We start from the raw sequence: 24,825 nt of genomic DNA, 5'->3' as shown, positions 1-24,825 counted from the left end.
GAGCAGGAGAAACAGGCTGGCTTAGCAGCAGCAGTTAAAGGGGAGGACTTGAGGTGCCACTTGAGTCTCCTGCTAAGCTTAGTTCGGTTCTGCTCAGGTGTTTCTAAGCCAGCGTGGCTGTGCGTTCTCTTTGGAGAATCCCAGCACAGGCAGGGTAATGTGCTCCTGAAGGTCTCCAACTTGAACGGGAAAGATTGTGATCCTGTTGAGATTTCCTACGAAAAATGAGCAGGGAGAAGTTGAGAAGTGGCAGCAATTTTGTTCTGCTCTGCTGTAGAGGGGGAAATGGAGACCTTTTGAATTTCAGCTGGGGAAACGTTTGCTCCAGTGAGGCATGTGCCAAGAGCAAGCTGGTGGGAAAAGACAGGAGGGAGGAAAGGGGCTGAGTTCAATGTCCTGTCGCGGAGCGCTTTCTTCCGCACAGGGATTCTCTTGGTACGTAAGAGGAAGTGTGCTGGAAGCAGAGAAAGGTGAGAAACAGGCGTAATTCAGGATCCGGTTGTGTAAGAAAGAGCAAGACGTGTGTGTGAGAGGAGGGCACAGCGGGGAGCTGGGGGGGAGGTGGAAGTGTGCAGGTGAATTAACGCCCTCCTCAAATCTCCCTGTTGGGAGAAACAAAGGAGGGGACAAAAGGAGTGACACCGTCAGGGCTTAATGTAGCGGGAGGAACAGCAAGAGAAGTCAAAGTATCTCCTGAGATAACGGGTTTTACAGGGACGTGGTAGAGCATGGAAGACCCTTTGGCAAGGAAGGATGAAGGTATGGTCCCTCAGTTACTCCCAGAGAGTACTGTGTCATTCCTGGTGTAGCTTGGGCATACTGGGAAGTTGCAATGTGGGTACCTATGCCCAAGGGACACCACTGGTGTGGTTCACAGTGACTTTGGGCAATCTTTGCTGCAGGTGTGCCCTTTGCTTATTAAAATGGGCCTCAGTTTCTCTTTTCCTACTGCTCTGCTTCGTTCCCACTGTGCCTTTTGGCTTCAGCTGCTCCCTCATCCGTGCAGCTCCTCAGAATGTTTGCCTTTGCCAAGTACCAGCAAAGAGGCAAACAGTGAATTTGCTCTATTCGTGCTTCCCAAGTGGAAAACACCTGCATTGATGTTGGTGCCATTCCCAATAAAACGTAAGAGACTGGTAACAGCTGCAGCTTGGGATTTCTATGCCCTGTGAAGGGGAGGCAGTGTGTGAACTGTTGATTTTACCCAAAATGAATCAGTTGTGAAGCTGGTACAACCTCAGGCGTCGGAGAGCCCTGGTGTAAAAGGCAGATGAGCTCTAAGGAAAACCCTTGGCATATTTAAATGCACAAAGATAGAGATGCTAATCCCAAGAGAGTTCATTATGTTCTAATTTTGCTGGGTTTTGGTCATGTCCTGGAGAAAAGGAACATTGTGCTCTGTCTCACGAGTTTCCCACATTCCTCGGAATCCTACTGATGTATCCTGCGTGGTAGCTGAGGTTGTCTGCTCCCTAAAACTGCAGCTAGCAGCAATGTGTAACAGAGGCAAAGTGCAATCGAGCCCAATAGGTGCTCTGTATTCACTCCGATACGGAAGTGCTGCACTCTGTGCTTACTGCTCTTGCCTACTTGCTGTCAAATTGCTTTCCTGTCTTCAGGCTGCTCCTCAGCACCCTCAGAGGCATCCTGGGTGGCTCTTGCTGAAGATCTTTGCCACCTGGGCTCACGTGCCAAGGGACTTGGCGACCAGAACGTGTGGCTGCAGTGGGAAATGGGCTCCTGGAGCTTGCTGCCCCAGGGCATTGGTGGGAGCAAAGGGTGTTTAGAGCGTCCAGGGCTGCCTTGGCCATGGGTCACCAGGCTTGGGTCAGGGGTGCAGAATGAGCCTCCATTTTTTCCAAGGCTCGTCGTGTTCATCAGTGGAGCTGCCTGTCATTCAAAGTCTCCTTGTTATGCTTTCTGAGATGAGATTGGGTGCTGGGGCGTTGCTGCCTGTGTGCTAGAGAATGTCTGTTTGCTGTCTCCGTGCCTGTGGTATCCATCGTAGAGGCACGTTGGGTGTTCTCATCTCTGCACCAGCCTTTCCTTGTATTACGGATCTCCCTTGCTGCTTTGCAGCCCCCTTTAAATTCTCTTAGCCATCTGCTTCTTCCTGGGGTTGTTCTTTTGTCTTCCTGCGCTCGTCCTTTTGCTCTTGAGGTAAGCTTTTATTCTCAGGAAGCCCAGAGTGTCTGTGGTCTGCTTCTCTTGCTGGTCCACCGCCATGACTAGCACCGCAGCTTGACCACCCCGCTCCACCCTGGTGTGTCAGAAGTGACTTCCTTCCCTCCCCGTATAACGCACGCTGGTTTGCCTTCAGATAATACATTCCCCCTCCAGAGGTATGACTGCATGGATGTGTGCAGGCAGAAGCAAGCATGTTCTTTGGGCTTGTTGAATACGCAGGTGGCTTGAGGTACTGCATCTCCTTCCTGCTGCCTTCAGAGCAGGGCGTGTTGTTCCTACTGTCTCTGTGCTGCAGCTGTGTAGCTCAGCAGAAGGGATTCAAGTCCACCCTCGTGTGTTACGTGCGTGTAGCTTCAGAGCTAAAAGTGTTTTGGAAAGGTGGTAAGGAAGGATGTCACATGGCCTGCCCTGGTCCCTTCTCATGTTTCCACAAGCGACAAAATCCTACTTGTGTCTTCCCTGCAGGTTCCTCGTCTGCTGAACGTCATCCTGGGGAACTCTCCTTACTTCGAGTTGATCAGCCCGAGTAATGAGGACTATAAGGTAGCACCGGGCATGTCTTCAACCTACCGCATCCTTTTCAGACCTGATGAGGACAAGGTGAGAGTGGAGGTCCCGAGAGATGGCGCCTTGAGGGGAAGGTGAACCTGCAGGGCTGGGTTCCAAAGCAGGCGTGTGGTGTGGGTTTTGAAGAAGTGGCCTGCGTTCAGTGGAGTTGCACTGGATCTAGACCTGGGGGAGACTCTTTCCTGGTGGTGAAGGTTGTGCTCCCATAGGCTGGAGGCTCTTGCCTGTTTCAGGCTGTTTTCCCCTTCAGTGGTGGAATATTTAACGTAACGTCTGTTGGCTTCAGGGCTGAGAGTCTGCTGCCTGTGCACGGCCTTTTCCTCATCTTCTGTTTGCTGCTTAAATGTAGTTCAATACTCTGGCCTACCCTCGGGCAGCATGCCTGTAGAAACTAAAGAGGATCTGCCCCATGGTCCCTGGCTGCCCCTGCTTGTGAAATAATCTGTAATGAAAGGCCATGAAGGTAAAAAGTGCATGTACATTACCGAATGCTACTGTGAGAGTCACAGAAACCAGCAGCTCTTCTTCTGCCATGGGCATGGTGCTAAAGGCACTGTGCTGAGATTGTTTCTCTCCCTGCAGGATTATTTCGACGAGCTTATCATCATCACAGAGAGGGAGAAGTTCTTTGTGCCTATCCGAGCCATAGGTGCCCGAGCCAGCCTGGACTTCCCTGAGCAGCTGAACTTCTCCGAGTGTCCAGTCAGGTTCAGCACCCAGAAAACTCTGCTGGTGCGCAACGTGGGGAAGCGGGAGGCTTGCTACAGCATCACCACTCTGAGGTAAAGGAGCTCATCCCTTGCGCAAAACGCTGTTGCGTGGTCATGGGCTTGTAAACTGTGAGAAAAAGGAGGCAGAGCATCTGAGGTGCTGGAGATGGGCAGGACACGTGGGGTTTGCCATTGCTTGCAGTGTTTTGAGAAAGCTCTGCAAGCAAGTTTTACACTGCAGTGGTGTCTGCAACGCAGCATCTTGCAGGTCTGATGCTGTTGGGTTGGAAGAGGCAAGGTAGGAAGGCAGCTTGACTGCTGAAGAAGGTGCTGTGTGGCAGAGGACAGTTCGAGGGGCTCAGGTCACGGATCCCAAACACAGCCTCAAGAAACAGGCAAGCAATGAGCTGGTGAGAGGCACCACCACAATAAATACCCAGTGAAGTCTAGCATCTATTTGCAAGGCGCTTGCCAACTACTCTACTGGGTAGTAGAGCGTGTGTTGAGAGCTCCTTGACAAGGGTTTTAAGAGTTCCCGAACTTCGGCAATGAACTATTTCAGTCCCAAGTTGCAATAAAGAAATCGGAAGCATTAGGAAAGTTTTAAGTGAACTACACAAAAAAGCAGAATTCTGAGTAACTGGATTGCACGTGTGCAGAGGTGAAGAGCTGAGAACTGAGAACTGGGTGCAGAGTGTGGGGGGCTGGGGTCGTGTTATACCGCGGGATCTTCTGAGGTCTGGTTCTCTTTCAGCAGGGAGAGCCACCCGCTCTATTTCTGATCCTGGATGTTCTGGTTTTCTTGTACCGACTGTGGTTTGCTTGCTCCTTGCTTGCACAAGTGAGCTGAAGCGAACTAGACTGCAAACTTAACGGAGGGCCCGGGTCTCCCATACAGTCCTGATCTCTCTCTTTGTGTTGCAGCCCTTTCTCTGTGGATCCCTCCATTGGGACTCTTGGCGTTGGAGAAGCGATGGAAGTCACGGTGGAATTCCACCCACCAAAGACCGGTGTTTATACGAGTCCAATGATCGTTCACTATGACACAGGTAAGCGCGTGGAGCACCCTCCGTGTGTCCTTCGAACCAGAGCGGTGTCTGCGCTGTCTGTCATCATCTGGTGGCTTCATTGTCCTGTTGAATGCCTTCTGCAAGGTTCCTTCACGCTGAGTAGAGCAAAGCTCCCCTGCTGGCTGCCAGATATTCCTGTGCTGGAATATTTCAGCCTGTAACAAGGCAGGCAGATCTTCCTGCGCACGGTGCACCGGGGGCGATGGCGAATATTCTGGGTGCTCCATTGCAGAAGAACTCACAGCAGGGAGCCTGACTGAAAAGGAGATGGCTTTTAACGTGCAAGAGAGCTCTCTGAAGAGCCTGCAACCTGTCCCCTAGAGCTCTCCTGACGGGTCATTGCTTTTCATCCCGATCTGTTGTGTTACAGTTCCTGGGAAGGCCTTTGAGGTAGAGACCCTCTTCTTGTGATGTGCTGCATGGGTACAGTTGGTGCTGTGCTGAGAGCTGGGCCATGCTGAGGACTTGTGACCAGGAGGAGCAGTAACTGTGGCAGCGGTAGCCATTAGGGTGCTCTGAGCTTTGCTGTAGCCTGGGAATGATTCTGTAGAAACCGCCTTGTTAGCAGCAGTTCTTTAGTGGTGAGGTTTATGAGCAAGCTGCTGCTAGGGCTGGCTGGAGTCAGTAATGTGAGGGCGCAATGATGCCTGAAGGTAGGTCGTGAACACCACCTTGGAGAAACACTTTGAAATGGCTGTGCTGCTGTGCGTGTTGCTCTGGTGCTGGAAGTAAGTCTCCAGCCTTCCAGAGGACACTTACCCTAGTGAAGGGACTCACTTCTCCGGTGGTGAAGTGGTAACAGCAGCACGTTTGACAAGGAAGAATGTGCGGGCAGTGGTGAGGCACCTGGCTGTGACCGTAGCAGGAGCCAAAGAAGGAGTTGGCAGATGGATCCGAGGGCCCAGTAGCAGCCTGTTGAGTGCAGAGCTCAGCACCGAAGCTGCTCTGTAGTTTCCATTGTTGTTTCTGCCCTTCTCCATTTCATTTCAAATGCTCCCGCTTGGGTTCTGAGATCAGAGCTATGCCCAATATTTCAGGACCAGGAGATGAGGATGACACGACACTGGGGGCATCTCCTGCCTGCAGGAGACCCTGGGCAAGGCATGGCTGAGGTGGCGCTCCTCAGCGTCACTGAGTGACTTGGATGTAGAATTCCCTGTGACCTGAGTGGGATGGCAGCCCAAAGGGCACCTGGGCACATCTGAAAAGATACATCTCCACGAACGTCCCCCAAAATAAGGTGCCTAAGGTGGTGCCAGGACATCCTCATGCTGTAGCATGTGCAGCTGTCAGGATATGCTAAGTGTCCTGATCCGGGGAACTGCTTATGCAGCTCAAAACTGCAGCTCTTTCTTCTGTTGCCTGCAGATTGCTCTGTTCCTTGTACTTCCGTCAGCAAGTGAGATGAGGCGAGACTTGCTTTTGCTTTGTTCCAGGTGAAGATGTTCACAAAAGCCTTTGTGGAACAGCCGTAAATGTCAACATCAAGCTTGACAAGAGCTCCTTGACAGTTGAGAAGACTTCTGTCACGCTGTCAAACCTAAGATCCCTGGTCATCCACAATCAGAGTGCCATCACGGCCCACTTCCAGTGGAAGCGTCTTGTTGATCAGGAAGAGGAGGAGCGGCAGAAGCTGAGGTTTGTTTGAGAGATTCGTCTCAGAAAGATAGATGCCCCAGGGGAAAACTAACACACGGTCTCAGAGGGCTGTTGGGGCTTTTGAACGGATTAGGGCACGTAAACCCATGCACAGCGTGGAGCTTAACCCTTGCCATCGCAGGCTTTGAAATTGCCATTTCAGGCAGCAGAGAAACACTCACAGCCTGGGGGGATGAACTGGAAATGACACTTTAAAGCTTATGTGACTTGGGCAATCCTTGTGCGACTTTTCAGGCTCAGATGGGTGCAGATATACGGGAGTTAGTCTGAACCCAGAGCTGATCAGGAAACTGCCTTGAACTGCAGCACTTTTCAAGGGCTTTGAGCACATCAAGTTCAGCGTAATTAGGTCAGAAATGCCTCAAAGGCCAGAACTGGTTTTCCACTGTTGTCTGTTTTTAATGACACAGTGTGTGAGTTCTGTGCAAACGCACTGAGTTAAAAGAAAATCTCGTGAGCTTGCCTTGATTCTTCCCTGGACCATTTCTTTAGCATCTCTCCCCACCTGCCTGTCTCGGACTGGACCCTGGGTGATCCTCTGTCCCCTCAGAAGCCACCAGCTTTCCCCAGAGTTCACTTCAACCTGATTTTTTACGTATGAGACTTGCTGTCGTGCCAGTCTCTGTCCTTGACTCTGAGCACGACGCTTGGTTCCTCCTTACTCGTAGTTTTGGGGATGGTCCAAGGCCACCGTCCTGCTGTCAGAGAAGCTTTTGAGACCTCAGAGGAGAGAGGGCCTTTTCCTGAGAGGAGGCAGTGCAGGCGCCTGTGTTGGGATGTGACCCCAAAAGACATGGCCCATTAGAAGGTGTCCCTCCTGCAGCGCTTTTGGGGATGTGATTCTGGCCTGCTGACGGAGCTTGAGTTGAGGGCTGCTCATGGCAGTGTGTGGAAGCCCTCCTCATGCACAGCATGTGCGCGAGGCTCAGTGTGTGTGCAGCAAGTAACGTCCTTGCCTGTTTCCCTTCTCTTTGCGTTTGGATTTAGCTGGGTGATGATCGTTCACACGGCGTTGCCTCGATTTGCTGCACATGGAGCTTTCCCCTGGTCCCCCAGTGCTGTCACCCGCTGGTTCTTCATGGCCAGGGGACTGGAGCGTGAAGGGGGGACAGCAGTGTGCCAGCAAGGAGCAACCGCTCTGCAGCAGTGCTCCCCTTTCATCTCCCGCTTGTGATCTTTAAACACTAGATTGATTTCTGCTGCAGCCGCCGATAAAGGGAGAGGTTAAGTGCATCACAGCTCTGCAGTGGAGGCCAAAACGAGGGAAAAGATGAGGTGGTTCAAGATTCCACGTAGGGTTTGCATTCAGAGATGCTGGTCCTGACTTCTTTACTAGGTGATGCTGGGCAGAGTCCCTTCGTCTCTTGGCACCTCTGTTTTCATGCTCAGAAACCCATTTGTGTCACTGAAGTGATGGGATGCCCAAATCCGTTGCTTTGCTTTGGAAGTGCACCGGGATCCTCTGGTGAAAGGCAGTGCAGATACTGTCTCCTCACCCCTGTGGGTGCAAAAGGGAAGGGGAAAAGTGTGATGCTGGTAACGAGCAGCTGAAAGCCAGTTGCTTCTCCCCTCCCAATGCAGGAGGCTTTTTCTTGAGGGCTGCCAGCTTTAAGAAACCTCTTGTTAGCTCGTCAGTGAGGAGTAAAACTCCTTGCTGTGCTGGGAAGAACGGCAATAATGGGATCCATGTGGGAGCCTGTGTCTCAGGGTCAGCCCTGTGCTGAGCTGCTGCTCTTCCTCGCCGAGTGCTTTGCTGCTCGTGCACTGACACGACAGGCTTTGCAAATCTGCTGCTTATTCAATTATCTGCTTGGTTCGTCTCTCCCATGGCACAGGCTGCAGAGGCTGGAAGAGGACAAGCTGGTTGATGTTCCTGCGGAGCACGGGCTGGTCCCCCCTCTCAGAGAACACCCTTCCCTTCCCATCTGCAGCTCCCAGAACCAGGGGACAGAGGTGCAGGGAGGCTCCATGCCTTTCTGCAGTGATATTTTCACCATTGTGCCCATGGTAAGTGATGGCTGAGAACCTCCCTTCCTGCTGCTCCTCCTCCTTCTCATCTCTGAAGGAGGTCCCTTGGCAGATCCCACATCAGCTGCTTGATGTGCCAAGAGAGGAGACATCCGGTTTCTGGTGAGGCTAGGGGCACTTGTTGCAAAAAGCATTTCTGAACAGCGGCAAGAGCCGACCCCAGGCTGGGCTCTGCTGCAAGGGCTGTGAATTAAGGGCACGTCATGAGTGTCCTCACAGTGTTCAGAGGTATCAGTTATTCTCCGTAAGGACACATTCCCACGTAGCGCGCGGGGGTGAAGAAAGGACACTGGTGCACTGTTAGTTCACATACTGACCTGCAGAATGCAATGGTCCTGGGTGGAAAGGAGGCCAAATTGAGCCCAAGCACAGCAATCCCTTCCTAAAACCTGGATTTATACCACATCTGAGTCTCCCTTCCAGTGTCGTCTGTGAGCCTGGACACGAGGCTGGCAGGTTTAAACGGGCTTTTTGAGTTCTACTGCAGATAGGCAGAGAAAACTGCTCACTTTCCTGGTGATGCCAGCAAAAACCCCATGGCCTTCAATCAGCCAGAGCCTGCCTTCTGAGTATTTGCATGGTCTTGAGATGAAGAATGGCTGCTGTCTGAGCAGCGCAGCATCCCTTCTCATCTTGGAGTAAACCCTGGAATAATCCCAACCTCTTCTTTCTTTTACAGTGGGTGAAAGTAGTTTATTTTTTCTATTTTGTTTTCCGAGGAAGGGGCTGCTGTTCTCTTCTTGGTTGCTCCTGCAGCCCATGGAAGGCTGAGAGGTGCCTTTCCTTAAACCAGTTGCAGGAAGTGAGCGCCTATAGAAACCAGGGATGCCTCCTGAAATGTGTGGCAGGGCTTCCTGGGACTGTGCACCAGTGCCAGGATCCTCTGCGAGAGCAGCAGAGAGTTGCAGAAACTGGTAGCGTGGCCCAGACTTAAATCCGTGGGCAAGAGCTCAGTCTCTTCTGAGGGGAACAAAATGCCCCTTCCGGGTGCCAGTAAAGGCGAGGGACTTTGGAAGCTGCTGCTTCCAAGCTCTCCTATAAATGCTGTTGACAAGCGTTGCTTGCTCCTTGCTCTTTGCTGATGCTCTAAATAGAGGCTTCCAGGGCTGCAGTGGAAACAAGAATGTGATGTTTGAAGATAAATGGTTTGCTGTCACTTCTGTTTCAGGAGGGAGATGTCTTGCCCAATTCTTCCCTTGAAATCAGTGTGATCTTTCAGCCCAAAGAAGCCAGAGTCTACCAAGAGACAGTCTACTGTGACATCTCAGGTACAGCTCTTTCCTCCTGCTCCTGTTCCCACAGAGGAGGTAGAAACACTCTTCCAGCCCACTCGGACCTCATGTAGTTCTGGAGGGCTCAACAGGGCAGTGCTGGCACACGCCGCTGTCCCCGTGGTTCCCGGTGGTCTCCTGTCGGAGGCCAGGGCTCAGGATGCCTGGCTCTGCCTTCCTGATCCCAGAAGTGACCAAGCAGTGAAGGAATAAGCTTTCCCGCCATGGCTTTGCCAGCATTTGCAACACAGCTTTAGTGAAGGAGCACCAGGCCCCTGCAGACCAGTTACGTCCAAGATGAGTCTTTGTGGCGTGGCTCTCTCCTCCTTCTCGTGCTGCTCACTTTGTGTGCAGAGTAGGCTGGGATGGCAGTGAGAGCTCATCCAAAATTTGAGCCAGGATTCAGGCACCTTAGGCTGCTTCAGTGGCTGAGAGCAGCCTTCAGACTGAAGATCTTGTGCTCTGTCATCTCTAGCAAATGTAAGGGAAAGGACCCACCTTGGAGTTTAGCTGTAAGCCTTGAGGTCTCGGTTGCCTTTGCACCAAGGGATGTGCACGTTAGCAGTACATTTATGGCTTATGTGATCTGCTCAGTGAGAAGGCTGGTTTTCCATGACTGGAGAGAGCGCCTTCATCGGGGACTGGAGAGATAAGACAAGGGCTGATGGGTTCGAGCTTAAACAGGGGAGATTTAGTTTAGATGTCCAGAAGAAATTCTTTCCTGTGAGAGTGGTGAGGCACTGGAAGAGGCTGCCCAAGGAAGTTGCTCCACCCGTGGCAATGTTCAAGTTCAGGCTGGACGGGACTTGAAGCAAGCTGCTCTAGTGGAAGGTGTCCCTGTCCATGGCAAGGGGTTGGAACTGGATGATCTTAAGGTCCTTTCCAACGCAAACCATTCTGTGGTTGTCTGAGACACCGGCCCAGGGGGTTGGTTAGAAATGAGAAAGCAGCCCCAAGGCGTATGTCCTGAGGGACGAGATGGGTCCCGTATCTTCTCCTGGAGCATCTAGAGCTGGTTCCATCCAGCCCAGGGACCGGCAGCAGCACTGAGACAACCTGGAAAGTGCCGGGTAGCAGAGGGAATTGCACTCACAGAGATTTCCCTCCACAGGCTGTGAGACCAGGCTGCCCCTGTGCATCAGCGGGGAAGGCGTCGGGCCCCAGGTCCAACTCAGCTGTGACCAGCTGAGCATCGGGGAGGTGACTGTTGGCTCAAGCCACAGCTACAGGGTGAGCAGGACGGGGCGCAGGGCATGGGGTGGATCCGGATGGCTCCCGGGCAGCAGCGAGCCTCGTGGAGCTGTGGGATGGGTCTGAATCAACTTGGTGGTGCTGAGCAGGCGCTTGGCACTGCAGGTCAAGTGGAGTGCTCTGTGTCAGGGGAATAAGCCCAGAGTGGCTCTGTTTGTGTGAAGTTATCCCCGCTTTGCATGGAAAAAAACCCCGAGGCAGAACTCGTCCTGTTGTATTTGGCAGCAGCGCTCAGCATCTTCTGCCTTTTACAGATGTTAATTGCTAAACTAGAAAAGAAGTGAGCCTTCTGTAAGCAAAGAGGATTCCTCATGTATTTCCATGTTGCCTTCTCGCTGCTGCTGCAGGTGTTCCTGCTCAACAGAGGAGTTACTGAGACGCCCTTCAGCGTGGTCTCTCCGGAGAGAGCTCTGGGCTCCTGCTTCACCTTTGGCCCCCGGGAGGGCATGCTTTTGCCTTTTGATCATCAGGCCATCTGGATCTCCTTCAATGCCAGTGTCGTGGGGCAGTTCACAGAGGAATTCCAGTTCAATGTGAAGGGATCCCCTGAGCCTCTGACGCTGACTGTGAGGTGAGGAGGGTTCTAGGAGCTTGGTGGCCACATTTGTAGCTCTCTCTGGGTAGTCATCTCCCACCTGCCTCATTTGCTGATGGAGCAGAGAAAGAAAAGGCTTGTCTGAGGTCTTGATCTTGGCTCTCATCCTGGCATCCCCACACTAGGAGCCCACACTAACCTTGACTCCAGTTTGACGCTGACTCCTTGCGACCGCAGCAGCAAATGAAGTGGAATTGTCAGCAAGAGGGAGCCATGGAATAGGTTGGGTTGAACACACCATTTGCTGTGGTCCTTGATTTTGAGCTGAGAGGCAGAGCTGGCATTGGTTGGCATCAACCATGAAATAAATTAATGGGTGCTGTGCAGCTTCACGTGGTGATTCAGGTGGATGTTGGTGAGTCCTGGAGTTTGGAGCCTTCAAGTCTGCTGAATTTAAGGGCGGGTGAGGAGATGCGGTGTGTTCAGGTTCCGTTATGCCTGCAACTACTTGAAAGGAGGATGGAGCCAGGAGGTGGCTGGTCTCTTTTCCCAAGTAACAAGGGAAAGGACAAGAGGAAACGGCCTCAGTGTGTGCAGGGCAGATTTAGACTTGATGTTAGGAACAGTTTCTCCCCGAAAGGGTGGTCAGGCATTAGAAGAGGCTGCCCCGGGCAGTGGTGGAGTCACCATCCCTGGAAGTGTTCCCAAACCGTGTAGACGAGGCCCTTAGTGACATGGATTAGTGGTGGGCTTGGCAGCGCTGGGGTGACAGTTGGACTTGATGATCTTAAAGGTCTTTTCCAGCGTAGATGATTTGACGATTCTGTGTTGGGTGGTTTAAGACGTGTTGCTCTTGGATGGGTCAGCTGGTGCCCTGGTGGTTGGCTGATGTTTTCCTCCAAGATTCAACTGTCCGCTCTGTTGAGCTGTTGCGGCTCTTGTCAAGGGATGTTTGGGGCTCCCCCGGCTTCGTGTCTCAAAGTCCTGCCCCCATAACGCTTGCGTGGATCAAGATCTTCTGAGCAAGGTGTTCCTGTACTCCATGGGAAGAGCGGTTCCAGCTAAGAAATGCCAAAGCAGGAAAGCTGTGGCTGGGAAGGGTAGTTACATTGAGTGTGCTTTACTGGGGACACCCCTGTGTCCAACACATTACAGATGGGGAAACTGAGGCACGCAGCCATCACTTGTTTGGTGTCCTTCCTCAGGCCATCAACGACTTGGGGGCATACCCTGCATGACACTGTGCCCCAAGCCCCACAAGCAGCTATGGGCTGCTGACCGCTTTGCTTTGGCTGCCTCCCGTCCACCTGGATGCTGTGCTGAGCATGAGGGTGAGGGCTTGATTTGAAACCCCCTGAGGTTCTCAGGCCGGCTTTTACCCACCGGAACGGTAAGGAAAGCTGAAGGCTTTGCAGTTCTCTTTAACCGAGGCCATGTCTCCTCTGCCTTTGTCCTCACAGTGGCTGTGTCACTGGGCCGGCGTTTCATTTCAATGTATCGTCCCTCCGCTTCGGTGAAGTCTCCTTTGGTGAGTGTGCCCTGGGCTTGGGCTGCAGGGTGGGAGGTCTGAGCCTTACCCAGATGGAGCACTTGTCCAGGACAGCATTGTCACTTGTGTTCCTCCATAGCCACCTTCAGCATGTCAAAACCAGGACTGCCAGCTGCTAGGCAGTATTTTGCCATCATGAGATCAAACAGAACCAGACAGAATGGCACAGAGCCAATTGAATGGTTCAAATAGAACGGAAGGAGTAGAAAGTCAGTGTTCTCTGGTGTCCCTCACAGTCAGTCCAGCCCCAATCTGCCAGTCCTCAGCAACAGAATGACTGTGAAAGTCTTTCTTGTCCGCGGCCAACTGGAGAAGGGAGTTGAAGGCAAGTTGTAGGTGCCCTGGGTGAATTTTGCTGTTGTGAGGCAAGGGCACCATTTACCCACCTGACCGTTAGCGTGAGAAATCAATTAGTGCTGTGAGGCCAACTCGTTGTCAGCTCCCAGGTAACATGGCCAAGCAGTAGCTCCGCATTGGGCGCCCATGTCTTCAGACATGGGCTCCTCCTTCCCCACCAAAAGCCCAGCTCTGCTGACAGAGCTGGCGGCTGTGCACCCAGAGCTTCTCCACTGAGATGCAGATTCTGGTTCTCCACCTCAGTCTCGCAAAGGACTTCTCACTGAGATGGTCTCAAGTTTAAACGTGAACTCAACCCCCCAGATCAGCTGCGATTGTCTCAGTGGCTTCCATTATGGAAAGCAAGTACCAAAGCTGAAGCCATGTCAGCCTTTGTGGGGTAATGAAAGGCGGTGTGCAGCATGGCCGTTTGTCCCCGCTCCTTCGGGAGGGTGAGACACAGGTCCTGCTTGTTCTTGAGCAAGCATCAGGTTTGCCTCCAGTGAAGTGGGCCGTGAGCTGCCACAGGCTCGGTCTCGATTGTCCCAAACCAGGAGATGCACCGAGGTTCCTGTCTGGAGAAACTGCTTCAGAGTGCTCTGCATCATGCTGTGGCTGCCAATTTCATCTTTCCTTTCCTTTCCTGGATCATCTCTTCGATGGCAGCATACTGCTTTTATCTCTCGAAAACTGTGGGAGTGTTTGTGGAGTTCACAGGGACTTTTCTGGACTGACTTTTGAGAGTAAATGTTCTGGATGCACCGTCACGGTTGAGAAGGAATTGGTGCTGGTCTGGGGAAGGTGAGAGCTCCTCACAGTTAGAGACACCTGTGTCAGAGTGGCATTTCTGTGTGACAAGCGTAAAAGGGACCGTAATTGACGACGACTTCCCCACAGAGCTTCTCAATCAGCTGTAATTGCCATTGAAAGGAGGCAAACTCCAAGCGCAGTTTTATCACCGCAGGATGTCCACCCCAGGAATCACGGGATAATAAACTCCTGTTGTGTCCTTTTCCCAGGCTTTCCTCGCACCCTGTGCTGCCGCCTCACTAACACTTCCTCGGTGCCCTTCAACTTCAACCTTCGCATTCCTGGGGACGGCTCGGGAGCACCCAGCGTGACCAGTTTTGCTCAGGTGTCAGACAGCACTGGTCCGTCGTGGAGAAAGCGAGCCCCAGGTGCCAAGAAGCCAGCTGAATTTACTATCAGGCCCTGCACAGGGACCATCTGTGCCAAGGGACACTTGGATATCCAGGTACGCAGCCCTGTGTGCTTCAGAGGTGGAGCTGGAGCTTCGGTGGCGTTGAGGGGGCTTTAGCACTGCTGGCTCTGAGCATCCTGCGAGTGAGAGTTGGGCACTAGTGTTGGGCTCTACATCTGCCCTGGCAACGCAAAGCGCATTCGGTAATTCAGGTATTGTCCAAAGACTTCTGTTACTGCCAGAGACTGTGCCCTACACATGAACCAGCAGAAGAATTAAAGGCAAACATCACAGAATCCTAGCCTGTTTTGGGTTGGAAGGGACCTTACAGCTCATCCAGTTCCAGCCCCCTGCCATGGGCAGGGACACCTTCCACCAGACGAGGCTGCTCCAAGCCACATCCAAACTGGCCCTGAACACCGCCAGGGATGGGGCAGCCGCAGCTTCTTTGGGCAACCGGTGCCAGGGCCTCAGCACCCGCACAAGGAAGAACTTCTTCCTGATACCTCATCTTCTTCATATCTACTAAATCCTCCCTTTCCTTGCTGTGGAAGGAGATGTGGAGGGCACTGCATATGGCCGATAGGTTTTGGGAGTGATGAAGTATTTGATGCTCTTGTCTTCCAGGTCACCCTGTGCTCCAACACCGTGAAGAGATACAAGCTGGCCCTGGTGGTTGATGTGGATGGTGTTGGCAGAGAGGTGTTATCACTGCCCGTCAGAGCCAGGTACCAACGCTTCCCTTGCAGCCCCTCTTCTTTCCCTATGCATCTGCCAGAAGCAAGTGGTGCTGCCTTGCGTAGAGCTGGCTGGCTCCAGCTCCAAATGAGGAGCATTGCTCAATGAGCTACTTCTGCCCAGCTAGACAGGAGAACAGCAGCGCATGGAAAGCAGTCCATGATGAGCAGCACTTGTGCTCAGCCACAGGCACGGCCCAGGGCCTTCTCCTACAGGAAACTGTGATTATATTCCTTATCGGCCTGCTCTGGGGGCTTGAGGTGTAATGTTTCCAAAGGGCCGCCTCTCCTCCTTCCTGCAAGTGCTGGACTTGTGCTGGGTTGTGGCCAGAATCCAGGACTGGTTTGGGCCACAGCAAGCAGCTGCTGCAAGCTGTTGTCTGCCTCAGTTAAGGAGGGGCCGTGCAGACGGGCAAGGGGCTTAGGGCAAGACTGGTGAGGGAAAAGTAAAGGCGAGATCTTGTGACAAAGTAGTCCTTGGTGTGGAAGGTGAGCTCAGGTTTTTGTGCTTCCGTCTGGCTCTGCTGAGCATTGATGTTCTCGGAGTTAAGCTCAAAGTTGTTCTTGCTTCAGCCACATTCAGGCCTGTTGTGCTGCGGTGGGCGTCAGTTCAACGGCAAGAGGGATGCATTTCACCGGTGCTGTTCCCTCTCCCGGGCAGAGTTGTGCAGTCAGTGCCTGGGCTGCAGTTGTGTAGAACAAGTGCAAATGGGAGCAGCTGGCGTGCGGACCCGTGGGGAAAGGACCAAGGCAGCCACAGGGCCTGGGAGAGGGTTATCGCTCGCGGTGCAGGGCAGGTGGTGGCCTGCACCCTGCGTTGCTGGGGTAAAGGGCTGGATTTCAGGCAGGGACACAGCGGTGTTTTCCCTGAGACACTGGAGTCTGGTGTTCCTGGAGCCTTGGCGAGCGCTGCTCCTCGGTGGGAAAGCTCCCTCAGAGCTCACACCTCGCTGGGGCCATTGAGAGGGTCCTTGCGAGCCTCCTGGGGCAAAGGAGGGGCAAAGCTGACCTGGGACAGGGCACCGTGCTCTGCCTGGGCACTGAGCAGCTTTTGTGATGCTGAGACTCAGGGTCTGCCCCTCTTTTGCAAGAGGTTGTTGGGTAAAAAGAAGTTGAAGGCTGTTTCTCACTGTAGGCGTATCAAATGTCTATTTGACGGTGACAAATGGGTCGTGCTCCATTTGGTGCTCATTGAGAAGTAAACAAGTAAGCAACGCTGTGTCAGAATCTAATTCCCTTTTGCTCATCTCTCTGCCTAGATGTGTAATTCCCCCGCTGCGAGTGCTCCACCCGGCTCTGACCTTTGGACGATGCTCTCTCAAAGTCCCTTACCAGCAGATGCTGACCCTTGTGAACGACAGCAACCTTCCAGGCTGCTACTGGGCTCTTCCTCAGGTTTGGCATCGCATCCGCCTCCTGCCTCCAATGTCACCTAGGGGTTTGTTAGGGAAAAACCGGGTTTGGTTAAGATGTTGCTGGTTTGTATTCAACCCTAAAGGTTTGCTGGGAACAGGAAGCTACCTGAATATCAACTCCAGGAAGCAGCTTAAACTCTCCAGGAAGCAGATTATATTCTAGTCTTCGGGATGCTTTCAATGCGGGAGAACTTGTAGGGTTGTGAAAAGCTGCTGCAAGGAGGCTGCCAGCACGGGACGGGGGGTTGTGGAGGCAGCAGCTGTTGGCCCCCCTCAGGATGCTGAACCCATACATGTCTTGCATCTTGAGTTGTGCCTTTCTGCTTTCTCCTAGGCATTTTTAGACACGTGTGTGAGTTGCCGTTGTGGTAGATGTTAAAGAGTTGAAAGTTTCCTCAAAGGTCAGTCTGAAGCCGTGTTTGGTTCTGTCCCTTATAGGAGAACAAGGATGCTGCTGCTGTGTGGTACTCCAGCCCTGAGCCCCGTGGGATTATCCAGCCTCACAGCTCGGTGGAGATCCCGTTCACACTGGAAGTCCAGGTGACGGGAAAGCAGGACACCGTTGCTCGTGTTGCGGTGTTTGGGAGTAAAGAATCCCCACTGGTGAGTGCTGGGGCAGACGTGTGCCTTTGTGCCTCTCATCTTGGTGGGATGTAGAGCGTACAGGGGTTCTTCCAGGGAAAATGATCTATGGCTGTTGTCTACAAGGAAAGAAGGCATTCGTGGCATAAGCAACACTAATGCCTGGAGAAGACATGGGACTGAGTGACCCTGTGCCCGGTCAATCCATCCTCAAGGCGCTGCGCTCGTGCTCGGCTGCTGCTCGCAGCCCGCAAATGCTGGTCAAAACCTGGCTGGGTGTTGCCTGCACAAATGGGAGTTTCTGGGTGTCATTTCCTCTAGGTCTGCCATATGGCTTGAGTGCAGCTTCGGGAGCTGGTAGCCACATCCAAGCTGGCCTTGAACAGTGCCACGGATGGGGCAGCCATAGCTCCTCTGGGCAGCCTGTGCCAGCCATAGCTCCTCTTGGCAACCTGTGCCAGAGCCTCACCACCCCTCACAGGGAAGAGCTTCTTCCCAGGATACCGTATTGATCACCACCCCCCCACCCCGCCAATTTAGAGCCGTCCTTCATTGTTCTGTCCCCGCAGGCCCTTATCCAAAGCCCCTCTCAAGGTTTCTTGTTGGCCTCTTTAGGCACTGGAAGGTGCTTTAAGGTCTCCCCAGAGCCCTCCCTTCTTCAGGCTCTACAAGCCTGGTTAAGGCTTGGGGTGTTTGGAGCTGGGGAAATCCCGCCAGACTGGATAAATTCTCATTGGTTTTAGTGATGTGAGAAGGGGGTTTAGCAAAAGGATCCACATTCCTCCTCCGCTAGTTTGTGCCCCTTCTGCAGGAACAAACTTTTGGGTCTCAGGCTGTCAGCAGAAAAAAATACTGCTCGAATGATGCAATTAATAATGAATGTCTTGGTGCAATAAAGAAGTAATACCAGGAATGCACACAAGCACAAATGAGAGGCAACTAACTTGCATGATCTCTGCTGAGAAGAGCTTTGCTTCCAGCCTCTACTGGTTTTCACAGGAGAAGCTTTGGGAAGGTTGAAGAAGTTCCTGTGCAGTGTGGCTGTGCAGCCGCAGCAGTCAGGGAGGGTGGTTTATGGCATGATGGAGCAGTACAAGGAGCAGGCGTAGGCACAGTGTAGCGGAAGGAGAGCTGAGAGCATGGAGGAGGTGTGAAAAGCATGTGTGGGAGATGGGGGTTCTGTATCCCCTCATAATGGGATCTTGTGGCTTTCAGATCCGCAGGGACCACTCCAGGTGCCACCTTTGCTCCAGCCTTCCTGTTTCAGCCTCACAACCCTGACAGCTTCAAACAGTCAGAATTCCCTCAGCCTACGAGCACCCTTAGAGCTGTCCAGTCATTCTAAACCTTCCCTGTTGTTTTTTTCTCTTTCCTGCCTGCCTCCTGGAGCAGGAAATCCATTTATTGAGCACTGGAGAAGGACCAGTTGTCCACGTGCACCCAAGTGAGATAAATTTTGGCAGCATCCAAGTTCTACAAGATGCTTCCCGGACCCTCCACCTCTCCAATCAGTCTGTCATCCCCGCATCCTTCTCGGCAAAGATGGTAAGTGTCGCTGGGGCTGTTTTCCAGAGCAAGTGAGTGGCCCATAGCAGCCTGTGACTGGAGCACTTATTTCTATGCAACATTTCCACGTCACTGAGATGTGTCTGAGAGAGAAAGCCAGATGTTCCATCCGAGTGCAGCAAGAGGAGCCTGGCTCCGGGGGCACTTGTAGCTGGGGCACCCGTCAGTAAAACAGAGCTTGCAGAGATGTTTGAGCAGAAAGGAGTTCATTTCTGCAAGTTCTCCCTTTATTTTGTGGAAGGCGTTTAGCTGTGAGAGTCTTTGTTTTTGGAACTGAGAGGTCTGTCCTCAAGGCGCTTACGGTGAAGTGGGTTTCACACCTCCTCGGGGGTCAAACCAGCTGGGTTGTTGCCCAGAAGCAGACTTGTAAGGGTTGTGTACCTGCAGAGCCTGTGTGCTCTGTAACATTGTAGAGCATGTGGCTGCAGAAAGAGGCTGTTTAATTCCTGGAGGCGGCACGGTGGAACAGGCTGCGGAGCAGAAGGAGGTTGTGGGGTCTTCTGACAGGGGCTGATGCAGCCAGGAAGGGCTCGTGTGCTGGGTCTGGGGGGTGCTCCCCACCGGAGGGGCGTCTGTGAGGGGCTTGAGAGGAGGTTTGTTCTTCTGCAGGCTGGGTTGTTGAAGTTCTGGAGCCGCTTCACGCAGGCCTGTGGCTGGGGACTTGGTTGTGTCTGCGCATGAGGCATCCAGCAGGGTGTGAGAGCACAGGCTCAGCCCCCTGGGCAAGGAGGAGGGGGCTGAATTTCCCTCCTGCTGCTTTTCCAGGCGTTTGGGGGTTAAATAGAACCTCAAAGTGGGGGATTCGCAGGCAGCTTGCTTTGTCCGCACCATAAAAATCTGCTTTTGACCTCTGCAAAGAGCAAGCACCCCAGTGCCCTCAGCAGCTGCCTCCTTCAGTGCCCTTTCTTACTTGCTGGTAAGCAAAGCAATTGTTACTCTGCTCGTCAGGGGAAAGCAAACATGTCCTGTTGCGCTGTGCCTATTGGCAACTGAATTACAGAGGGTTAGAAGTCTTCAAGACAGCTGTGCTTCTAGAAGCAAGCTGAGAGCTTTTCCCAAAGGCAAAGCAGGAGCAGTTTGGTTCTTAAATGTTGTGCTTGGCAGCAGCTGGGCAAGCCGTAGCCGTGCCCTGGAGAGCCGCGATGCGCAGAGTGGTGTCCCTGGCCTCCCCAGCCTGGCAGGGAGGGCAGATGCGATCATGGAGGGGTGAGCTGTGGACAGGGAGCACAAATGGAGACAAGCTCTGCCCCTTGATCCCGTAAAACATCCCGTTGACGGTGCTCGGGGCAGAGGCTAAACCACAGTGGTCCCGGTGCTTGTGCTGAGGAGATGCTGATGCTGAGGAGGCAGGAGGAGGCCGGTTGTTGGCGGGAGCATGTAGCCAGCCTCAGGCTCTGATCTCCGCCTCCTGCAGGGCTCGGGGTGCTTTTGGGCTCTTTCCTGCCACTGGCTGTTTGTGTGGATAAGGAGCAGCTTTGAAATGAAGAACAGAGGGTCCCCCCCACCGGGAATGCTGAACCACCTGGGACAAGGCTCTGCAGCCAGCTGGTGCAGGACGGGGTTTATTTCCCCTTCATGAGCAGCCCTACAAGGACAGTGACTCAGCCTGACTGAGAATGGGAATGCTGTTGTTAGAGCTACGGGAATGGGAATGCTGTTGTTAGAGCTACGGCTCTCGCTAGAGCTACGGCTTGATCAAGTGCAGCTGCATTTGTAACGTGGAGTTCTGCTTCCTCTGCCACTTGTGCAAGGCCAGAGTGACCAGATCACTTCAGTGACTCATCTGTAAACAGATTCAAGAGAGCTGATTGTGGTGTCTCCTCAGTCATCCCTTGGGGCAGCTATCTGTCCCTTCCTCCCTCTCTCCTTCCCTCCCTCCATCCGTCAGCTGCACACTGGTGTCCATTGTAACCAGATTGTGGAAGCTTTCATTCACGATGGACGTCTGTGCTGGGATAAGATTCTGATTATCGTGGTGAACTTCTGAAGTGGTGGATCCCAGCCCTTACTGGTTACTCAGGAGTCTGATGCCCAATAGTACAAGAAGCTGCTATAGGGTCAGAAATAGCCACTGTCTTTGTGCATGCAGTGCATGCAGCTACGGCATCATTTTGCGGCGCACTCAAGGATAAGCAAGTAGCAGAGATGTTATCAGAGGTTGGGTATTTGTCTTGAAAGTGGGGGTATTTTGTAGCGTGGCTCCAAGAGGTTTCTTGTCTCTGAGACACAGGCTGGATTGGGGGCAGGCAGAAGCTGACCTAGAAACCCAAGGGAATGTGTCTCGGCAGAGCCTTGTGGCCCTGGCAGGTCTCCTGTTCAGCAGTGCACGGTGCTGCCCCTTGGAGCCAGAGCAGATGCTGACTGAAAGAATGAGGAGAGGATGCAAATCGTCCTCCCCTGGCCTGGGCTGTTGGCGTGGGCTGTTGGCCTGGGCGGGCCCAGCAGGGCTGTGCTGGGTCACGCCAGGGAGTTGAAGGTCTGGCTCCGTCGAGACCCCCATCCTCATTCCTCAGGAATAGTTTCTGGGGTACAATTTTCTGGCGGGCTTGTTGCCAAGCTTTGATAAATGAGCTTTGTCAGGGAGCAGACTCTCAGATTCACGTTTGGAGCGGAGCTCTCAGGGCTCCTTTCCAAGCGAGCTGCCCTGTGTCAGCACGAGCCAGAGAAGCTGTACATGAATGTCAGTGGAATCTTCACACCCACTGGCTCGGTGTGAACGTGTTGCCTGGGCAGGCCTTGGCTGGTGGCAGCCAGGTCCGTGGTTTCCGTCCTAAATGAGTGTTGGTTGTCTTCCAGGCTGGTGCAGACTCGTGCTGGACCGTTGGACCCAGTCAGGGAGTGATCCCTGCCAAGGCCGAGGTGTCTCTGGCTGTCACTGCAAACTTGGATGACACGGAGCAATTCAAGGACGAGGTGGTGCTGTTCATTGAGAACAGTCGTGCCTACGTCATCCCCGTCCAGGCTGTTGGCGTTGGCACCACGATTGTCATTGACAAACCCTTTGGCCCAGAACTCAACCTGGCGCCCTGCTTCAGGTAGGGAATCTCTCAGCTCCCACTTCCCCATGGGCTCAGCAAGGAGGAGTTCTGCTGCAGTCCCTCAAGCTTCTTCAGTGCTCACAGTCCTGGCTCTGCTTCCCTGAAGCCACAGGGCTTCCTTTGGAAACATTTTATGGCCATCTGCAAGTCAGTCGGTACTCTGAAAGCCACCGAGCTGGAGAGCAGTTGCTAAGTTGTTGCTGAATTGTCTTTAGTCATAATCCATTTGTCTCCTCACTTTATCAAACAAAGATTTGGAGGAAGAGAGCAGGTCCTGGAAGCCTCCAGCTGAGAAATGCTGCCTTACAAGTACAGACATGTTTCTCTCTGCAGTGATATTGCTTGCTTTGCCATTCCGTCTGGAGTAAGATCTCAGAGCAGCAGCAAGCCTGGGCAGTAGCTTGTTAGCAGCTCCTCGACTGAATGAATGGCGCTGGTTTATTTCCCCTCTGGCCAGGAGCCCTGGAGGAGCAGCAGAATTTCTTTGCCCTGTGTCATCCCCCAGTTGGCTCCTCTCCCCCACTCCGTGCCCGGTTGCTCTTTATTAGACGTGGTGGCTCTTCCCTGGTTTCTCCTGCCTGCTTCCCGAGGCACGGGCAAGCGAGTGTGGATGCAGGACCAGCTCTGGAAGGGGGAGGAAGTGTGGAAGTGTGGAAGTCTGCTGAGGTGGAGTGGGATAAATGAAGAGTCTCGATTGAAATTGGTGAGCTGGAAGGAGAGGATTCAATGGTCCCAACGTGTGTGTCTGAAACCAGTCATGTTCTTGGAGACAGGAGGAAAAAAGTGCTGTTTGCCTTGTGTTGGAGACCTCCTCAGAGAAGAAGAACAGTCTTCTTGGGGTGGCTCTTCCTTTCTGTGGCTGCAAAGAGGGTCCGTGGTGCTCCGATACCTGAATTCTTGGGGTAGAAAGAGCAGCTTAATCCTACCTTAAGTACTTGGGATAGATTTGGAGAGGTAAAATACGCACCCACGAGCCCTCCACGTACGCAGGGACATCGCAGGGAGGCTGGTGCTTGTCCAGAGTTTCCTGTGCTCAGTGCAGCCACAAGCTGGCTGCACAATGGAGGGGACAGTGTCCATGTGATTCATGTAGTTGTCTTCTGCCCCCCTTTATGTCTTTGCCCGCGGGCTCAGTTTGGAGCTGTTGCCATTGCTGTCGGCTGCAGAGCCGCCACCAGAGGGTGGTACGTTGGGGGCAATGAGGGTTGGATGCTCCCTACGAGACGCCTCAGAGGCATGAACAACAGCTCCCAAGGGGAAGGTGGAGTGGCAGCGAGGCTGTTCCTCCAGCTACTTGCATGTGGGGCCGGCTCTTTACGAAGCTCTTCCTTGCTGGAAGGGTGCCAGCAGAGCAGCTGCTGGATGGTGACAAACCTAGGGGCAGCCAAGGTCTGGCTTTTGGTGAAGCCGAGTGTGCAGTCAGGTCGTGCCCTCAGGGTGCTGAAGCTGGGTGACCAGTGGCAAATAGCAGCTCCCCTGCCATTTTGTGTCTCTGCTTCTCCTCTAGCCTGGATCCCTGCTGTTACCGCTTCAAGATGACAAACAAAGGACGACGCACCCATCTGCTCTATTGGACCACAGAAGGTGGCACCACACTTAAGCAGCGCAAGCGTCTCCCTCGCATCAGTAAGAGCAAGGGCAAGGTTTCCTCCTGTGGCCCCGTGCTGAAGCTTCAGCCGCTGAGGACGGAGCTGATGCCCGGCCAGACAGCGGAGGTGGTGCTGAAAGGCTCCTGCAGCACCCCCCAGGTGAGTTCTGCATCAGGGCATTTGTGCAGCCCCTTGACATTTGCCTGAGCAAATGGGCAAGTGCTTCTGAGAACCTGGTTTCCTGCCATAAGTTACTGTGGCAGCACCAGTTGCTTTCCATGCTCGCCACCATCAGTTGCTGAGGCTTTTTGAGTTCCATGGCTACCATAAAGCCAACTTGGTGGTAGCAAAACATGGCCTGAAGGCACTGTCGCCCCAGGCTCTGTCCAGCATGGCCTTGTACCCTGCCAGGGATGGAGCATTCACCACTGCTTTGGCAACCTGTGCCAGTGCCTCACCATCCTCACAGTGAAGAACCTCTTCCTTGTATCTAACCTGAACTCGCCCTGTTTGAGTTTAAGTCCATTACCCCTTGTCCTGTTGCTGCAGTCCCTGAGAAGAGTCCGTGTCCGGCATCCTTGTAGGCCCCGTTCAGCTAGTGGAAGGCTGCTCTGAGGTCTCCCCGCGGTTTCTCTTCTCCAGGCTGAGCAGCCCCAGTTTTCTCAGCTGGCCTTAAAGTTAGAGGTAGACTGGGAGCCCAGGCAGAAAGTAACTAAAGAAATGGCCAGTTGTCTGTGTGGGGAAGCAGCGAGTGAAACAAAACACCCAGGAAGGTAGGGAGTGTCTGGGAGCAGCATTGATTTTCCTCTGTAGACAGACACGGGCCGGGAGCTTGTCCGTCCCGGAGACCGGGACGAGAGAAATGAACCCAGTGTGCCAGCTCTAATGATCCGAATGATGTCCGTCCACATGGGAAAGTGTTCCAGGGATCATTAGAACTGAGAGCTTGACTTGTGTCAGTATTCCCATCAGCGCTCGCCCCGCTCCCTCAGCCAGCCCCCGTGTGCCGAGGGCAGGCAGGTCTTGCAGCACCCTTGGGTTGCAGCTCAGAGGGGCAGATTTCAGCAGGGTCACTGAGTGTTCTCCTCCCTGGACCCTTCTCTCCGGGGGAAATCCAGCTCTGCAGAGGAGCTGCCGTCTGACCCCGGTGTGCCTTCCCTGGCTCCAGGAGCACTGGGCACAAGTGTTTAAGTGAATGGGGAATAAATGTGCATTAAGCTCCTGCTGCTGCTAGAGTTTGAGAGGTGTTTTAAAGGATTGCCTGAGTGGTAGCTTGAGGAAGACTTGTTCTCTCAGCTGGTTGACTCCGATGGGACTGTCCGTGTGCAGTCCTGAGCCCATGAGGCTTTGCTGAAGAGGGAAGAAGGAACCAGAAGGGAAATGGTCAGGCCACTGGTGAGGGTGCCTTCCTGGAAAGCCAAATGGGCATCTGTGAGCTCAGCTGTGGCTACCTGGCTCGTGCAGTCCAAGCCAAGAGCCTGGGATTGGGTCTTCCACCTTCCCTAGGTCTCGAGAACTTCATACTCTTGAGGCT

General features: G+C 53.3%; 1 protein-coding gene across 1 annotated transcript in view; it reads left to right on the top strand.

The window, feature by feature from the left end:
- Positions 1–24,825, top strand: part of LOC136005850 (hydrocephalus-inducing protein-like) — an 85,354-nt gene that overhangs the window by 17,218 nt on the left and 43,311 nt on the right. The window contains exons 12-20 of the mRNA XM_065663743.1: positions 2,653–2,787; positions 3,337–3,536; positions 4,389–4,513; positions 5,971–6,176; positions 14,992–15,081; positions 16,955–17,119; positions 18,491–18,643; positions 21,461–21,699; positions 23,207–23,450. Coding sequence (XP_065519815.1) covers positions 2,653–2,787; positions 3,337–3,536; positions 4,389–4,513; positions 5,971–6,176; positions 14,992–15,081; positions 16,955–17,119; positions 18,491–18,643; positions 21,461–21,699; positions 23,207–23,450 — 1,557 coding nt within the window. The remainder of the gene's footprint in view (positions 1–2,652; positions 2,788–3,336; positions 3,537–4,388; positions 4,514–5,970; positions 6,177–14,991; positions 15,082–16,954; positions 17,120–18,490; positions 18,644–21,460; positions 21,700–23,206; positions 23,451–24,825) is intronic.

Source organism: Lathamus discolor, chromosome Z (genome assembly GCF_037157495.1).
Source record: "Lathamus discolor isolate bLatDis1 chromosome Z, bLatDis1.hap1, whole genome shotgun sequence".
NCBI lineage: Eukaryota > Metazoa > Chordata > Aves > Psittaciformes > Psittacidae > Lathamus > Lathamus discolor.
The sequence above is the reverse complement of the archived record's forward strand: the minus strand, read 5'-3'. Positions and strand labels throughout refer to the sequence as shown.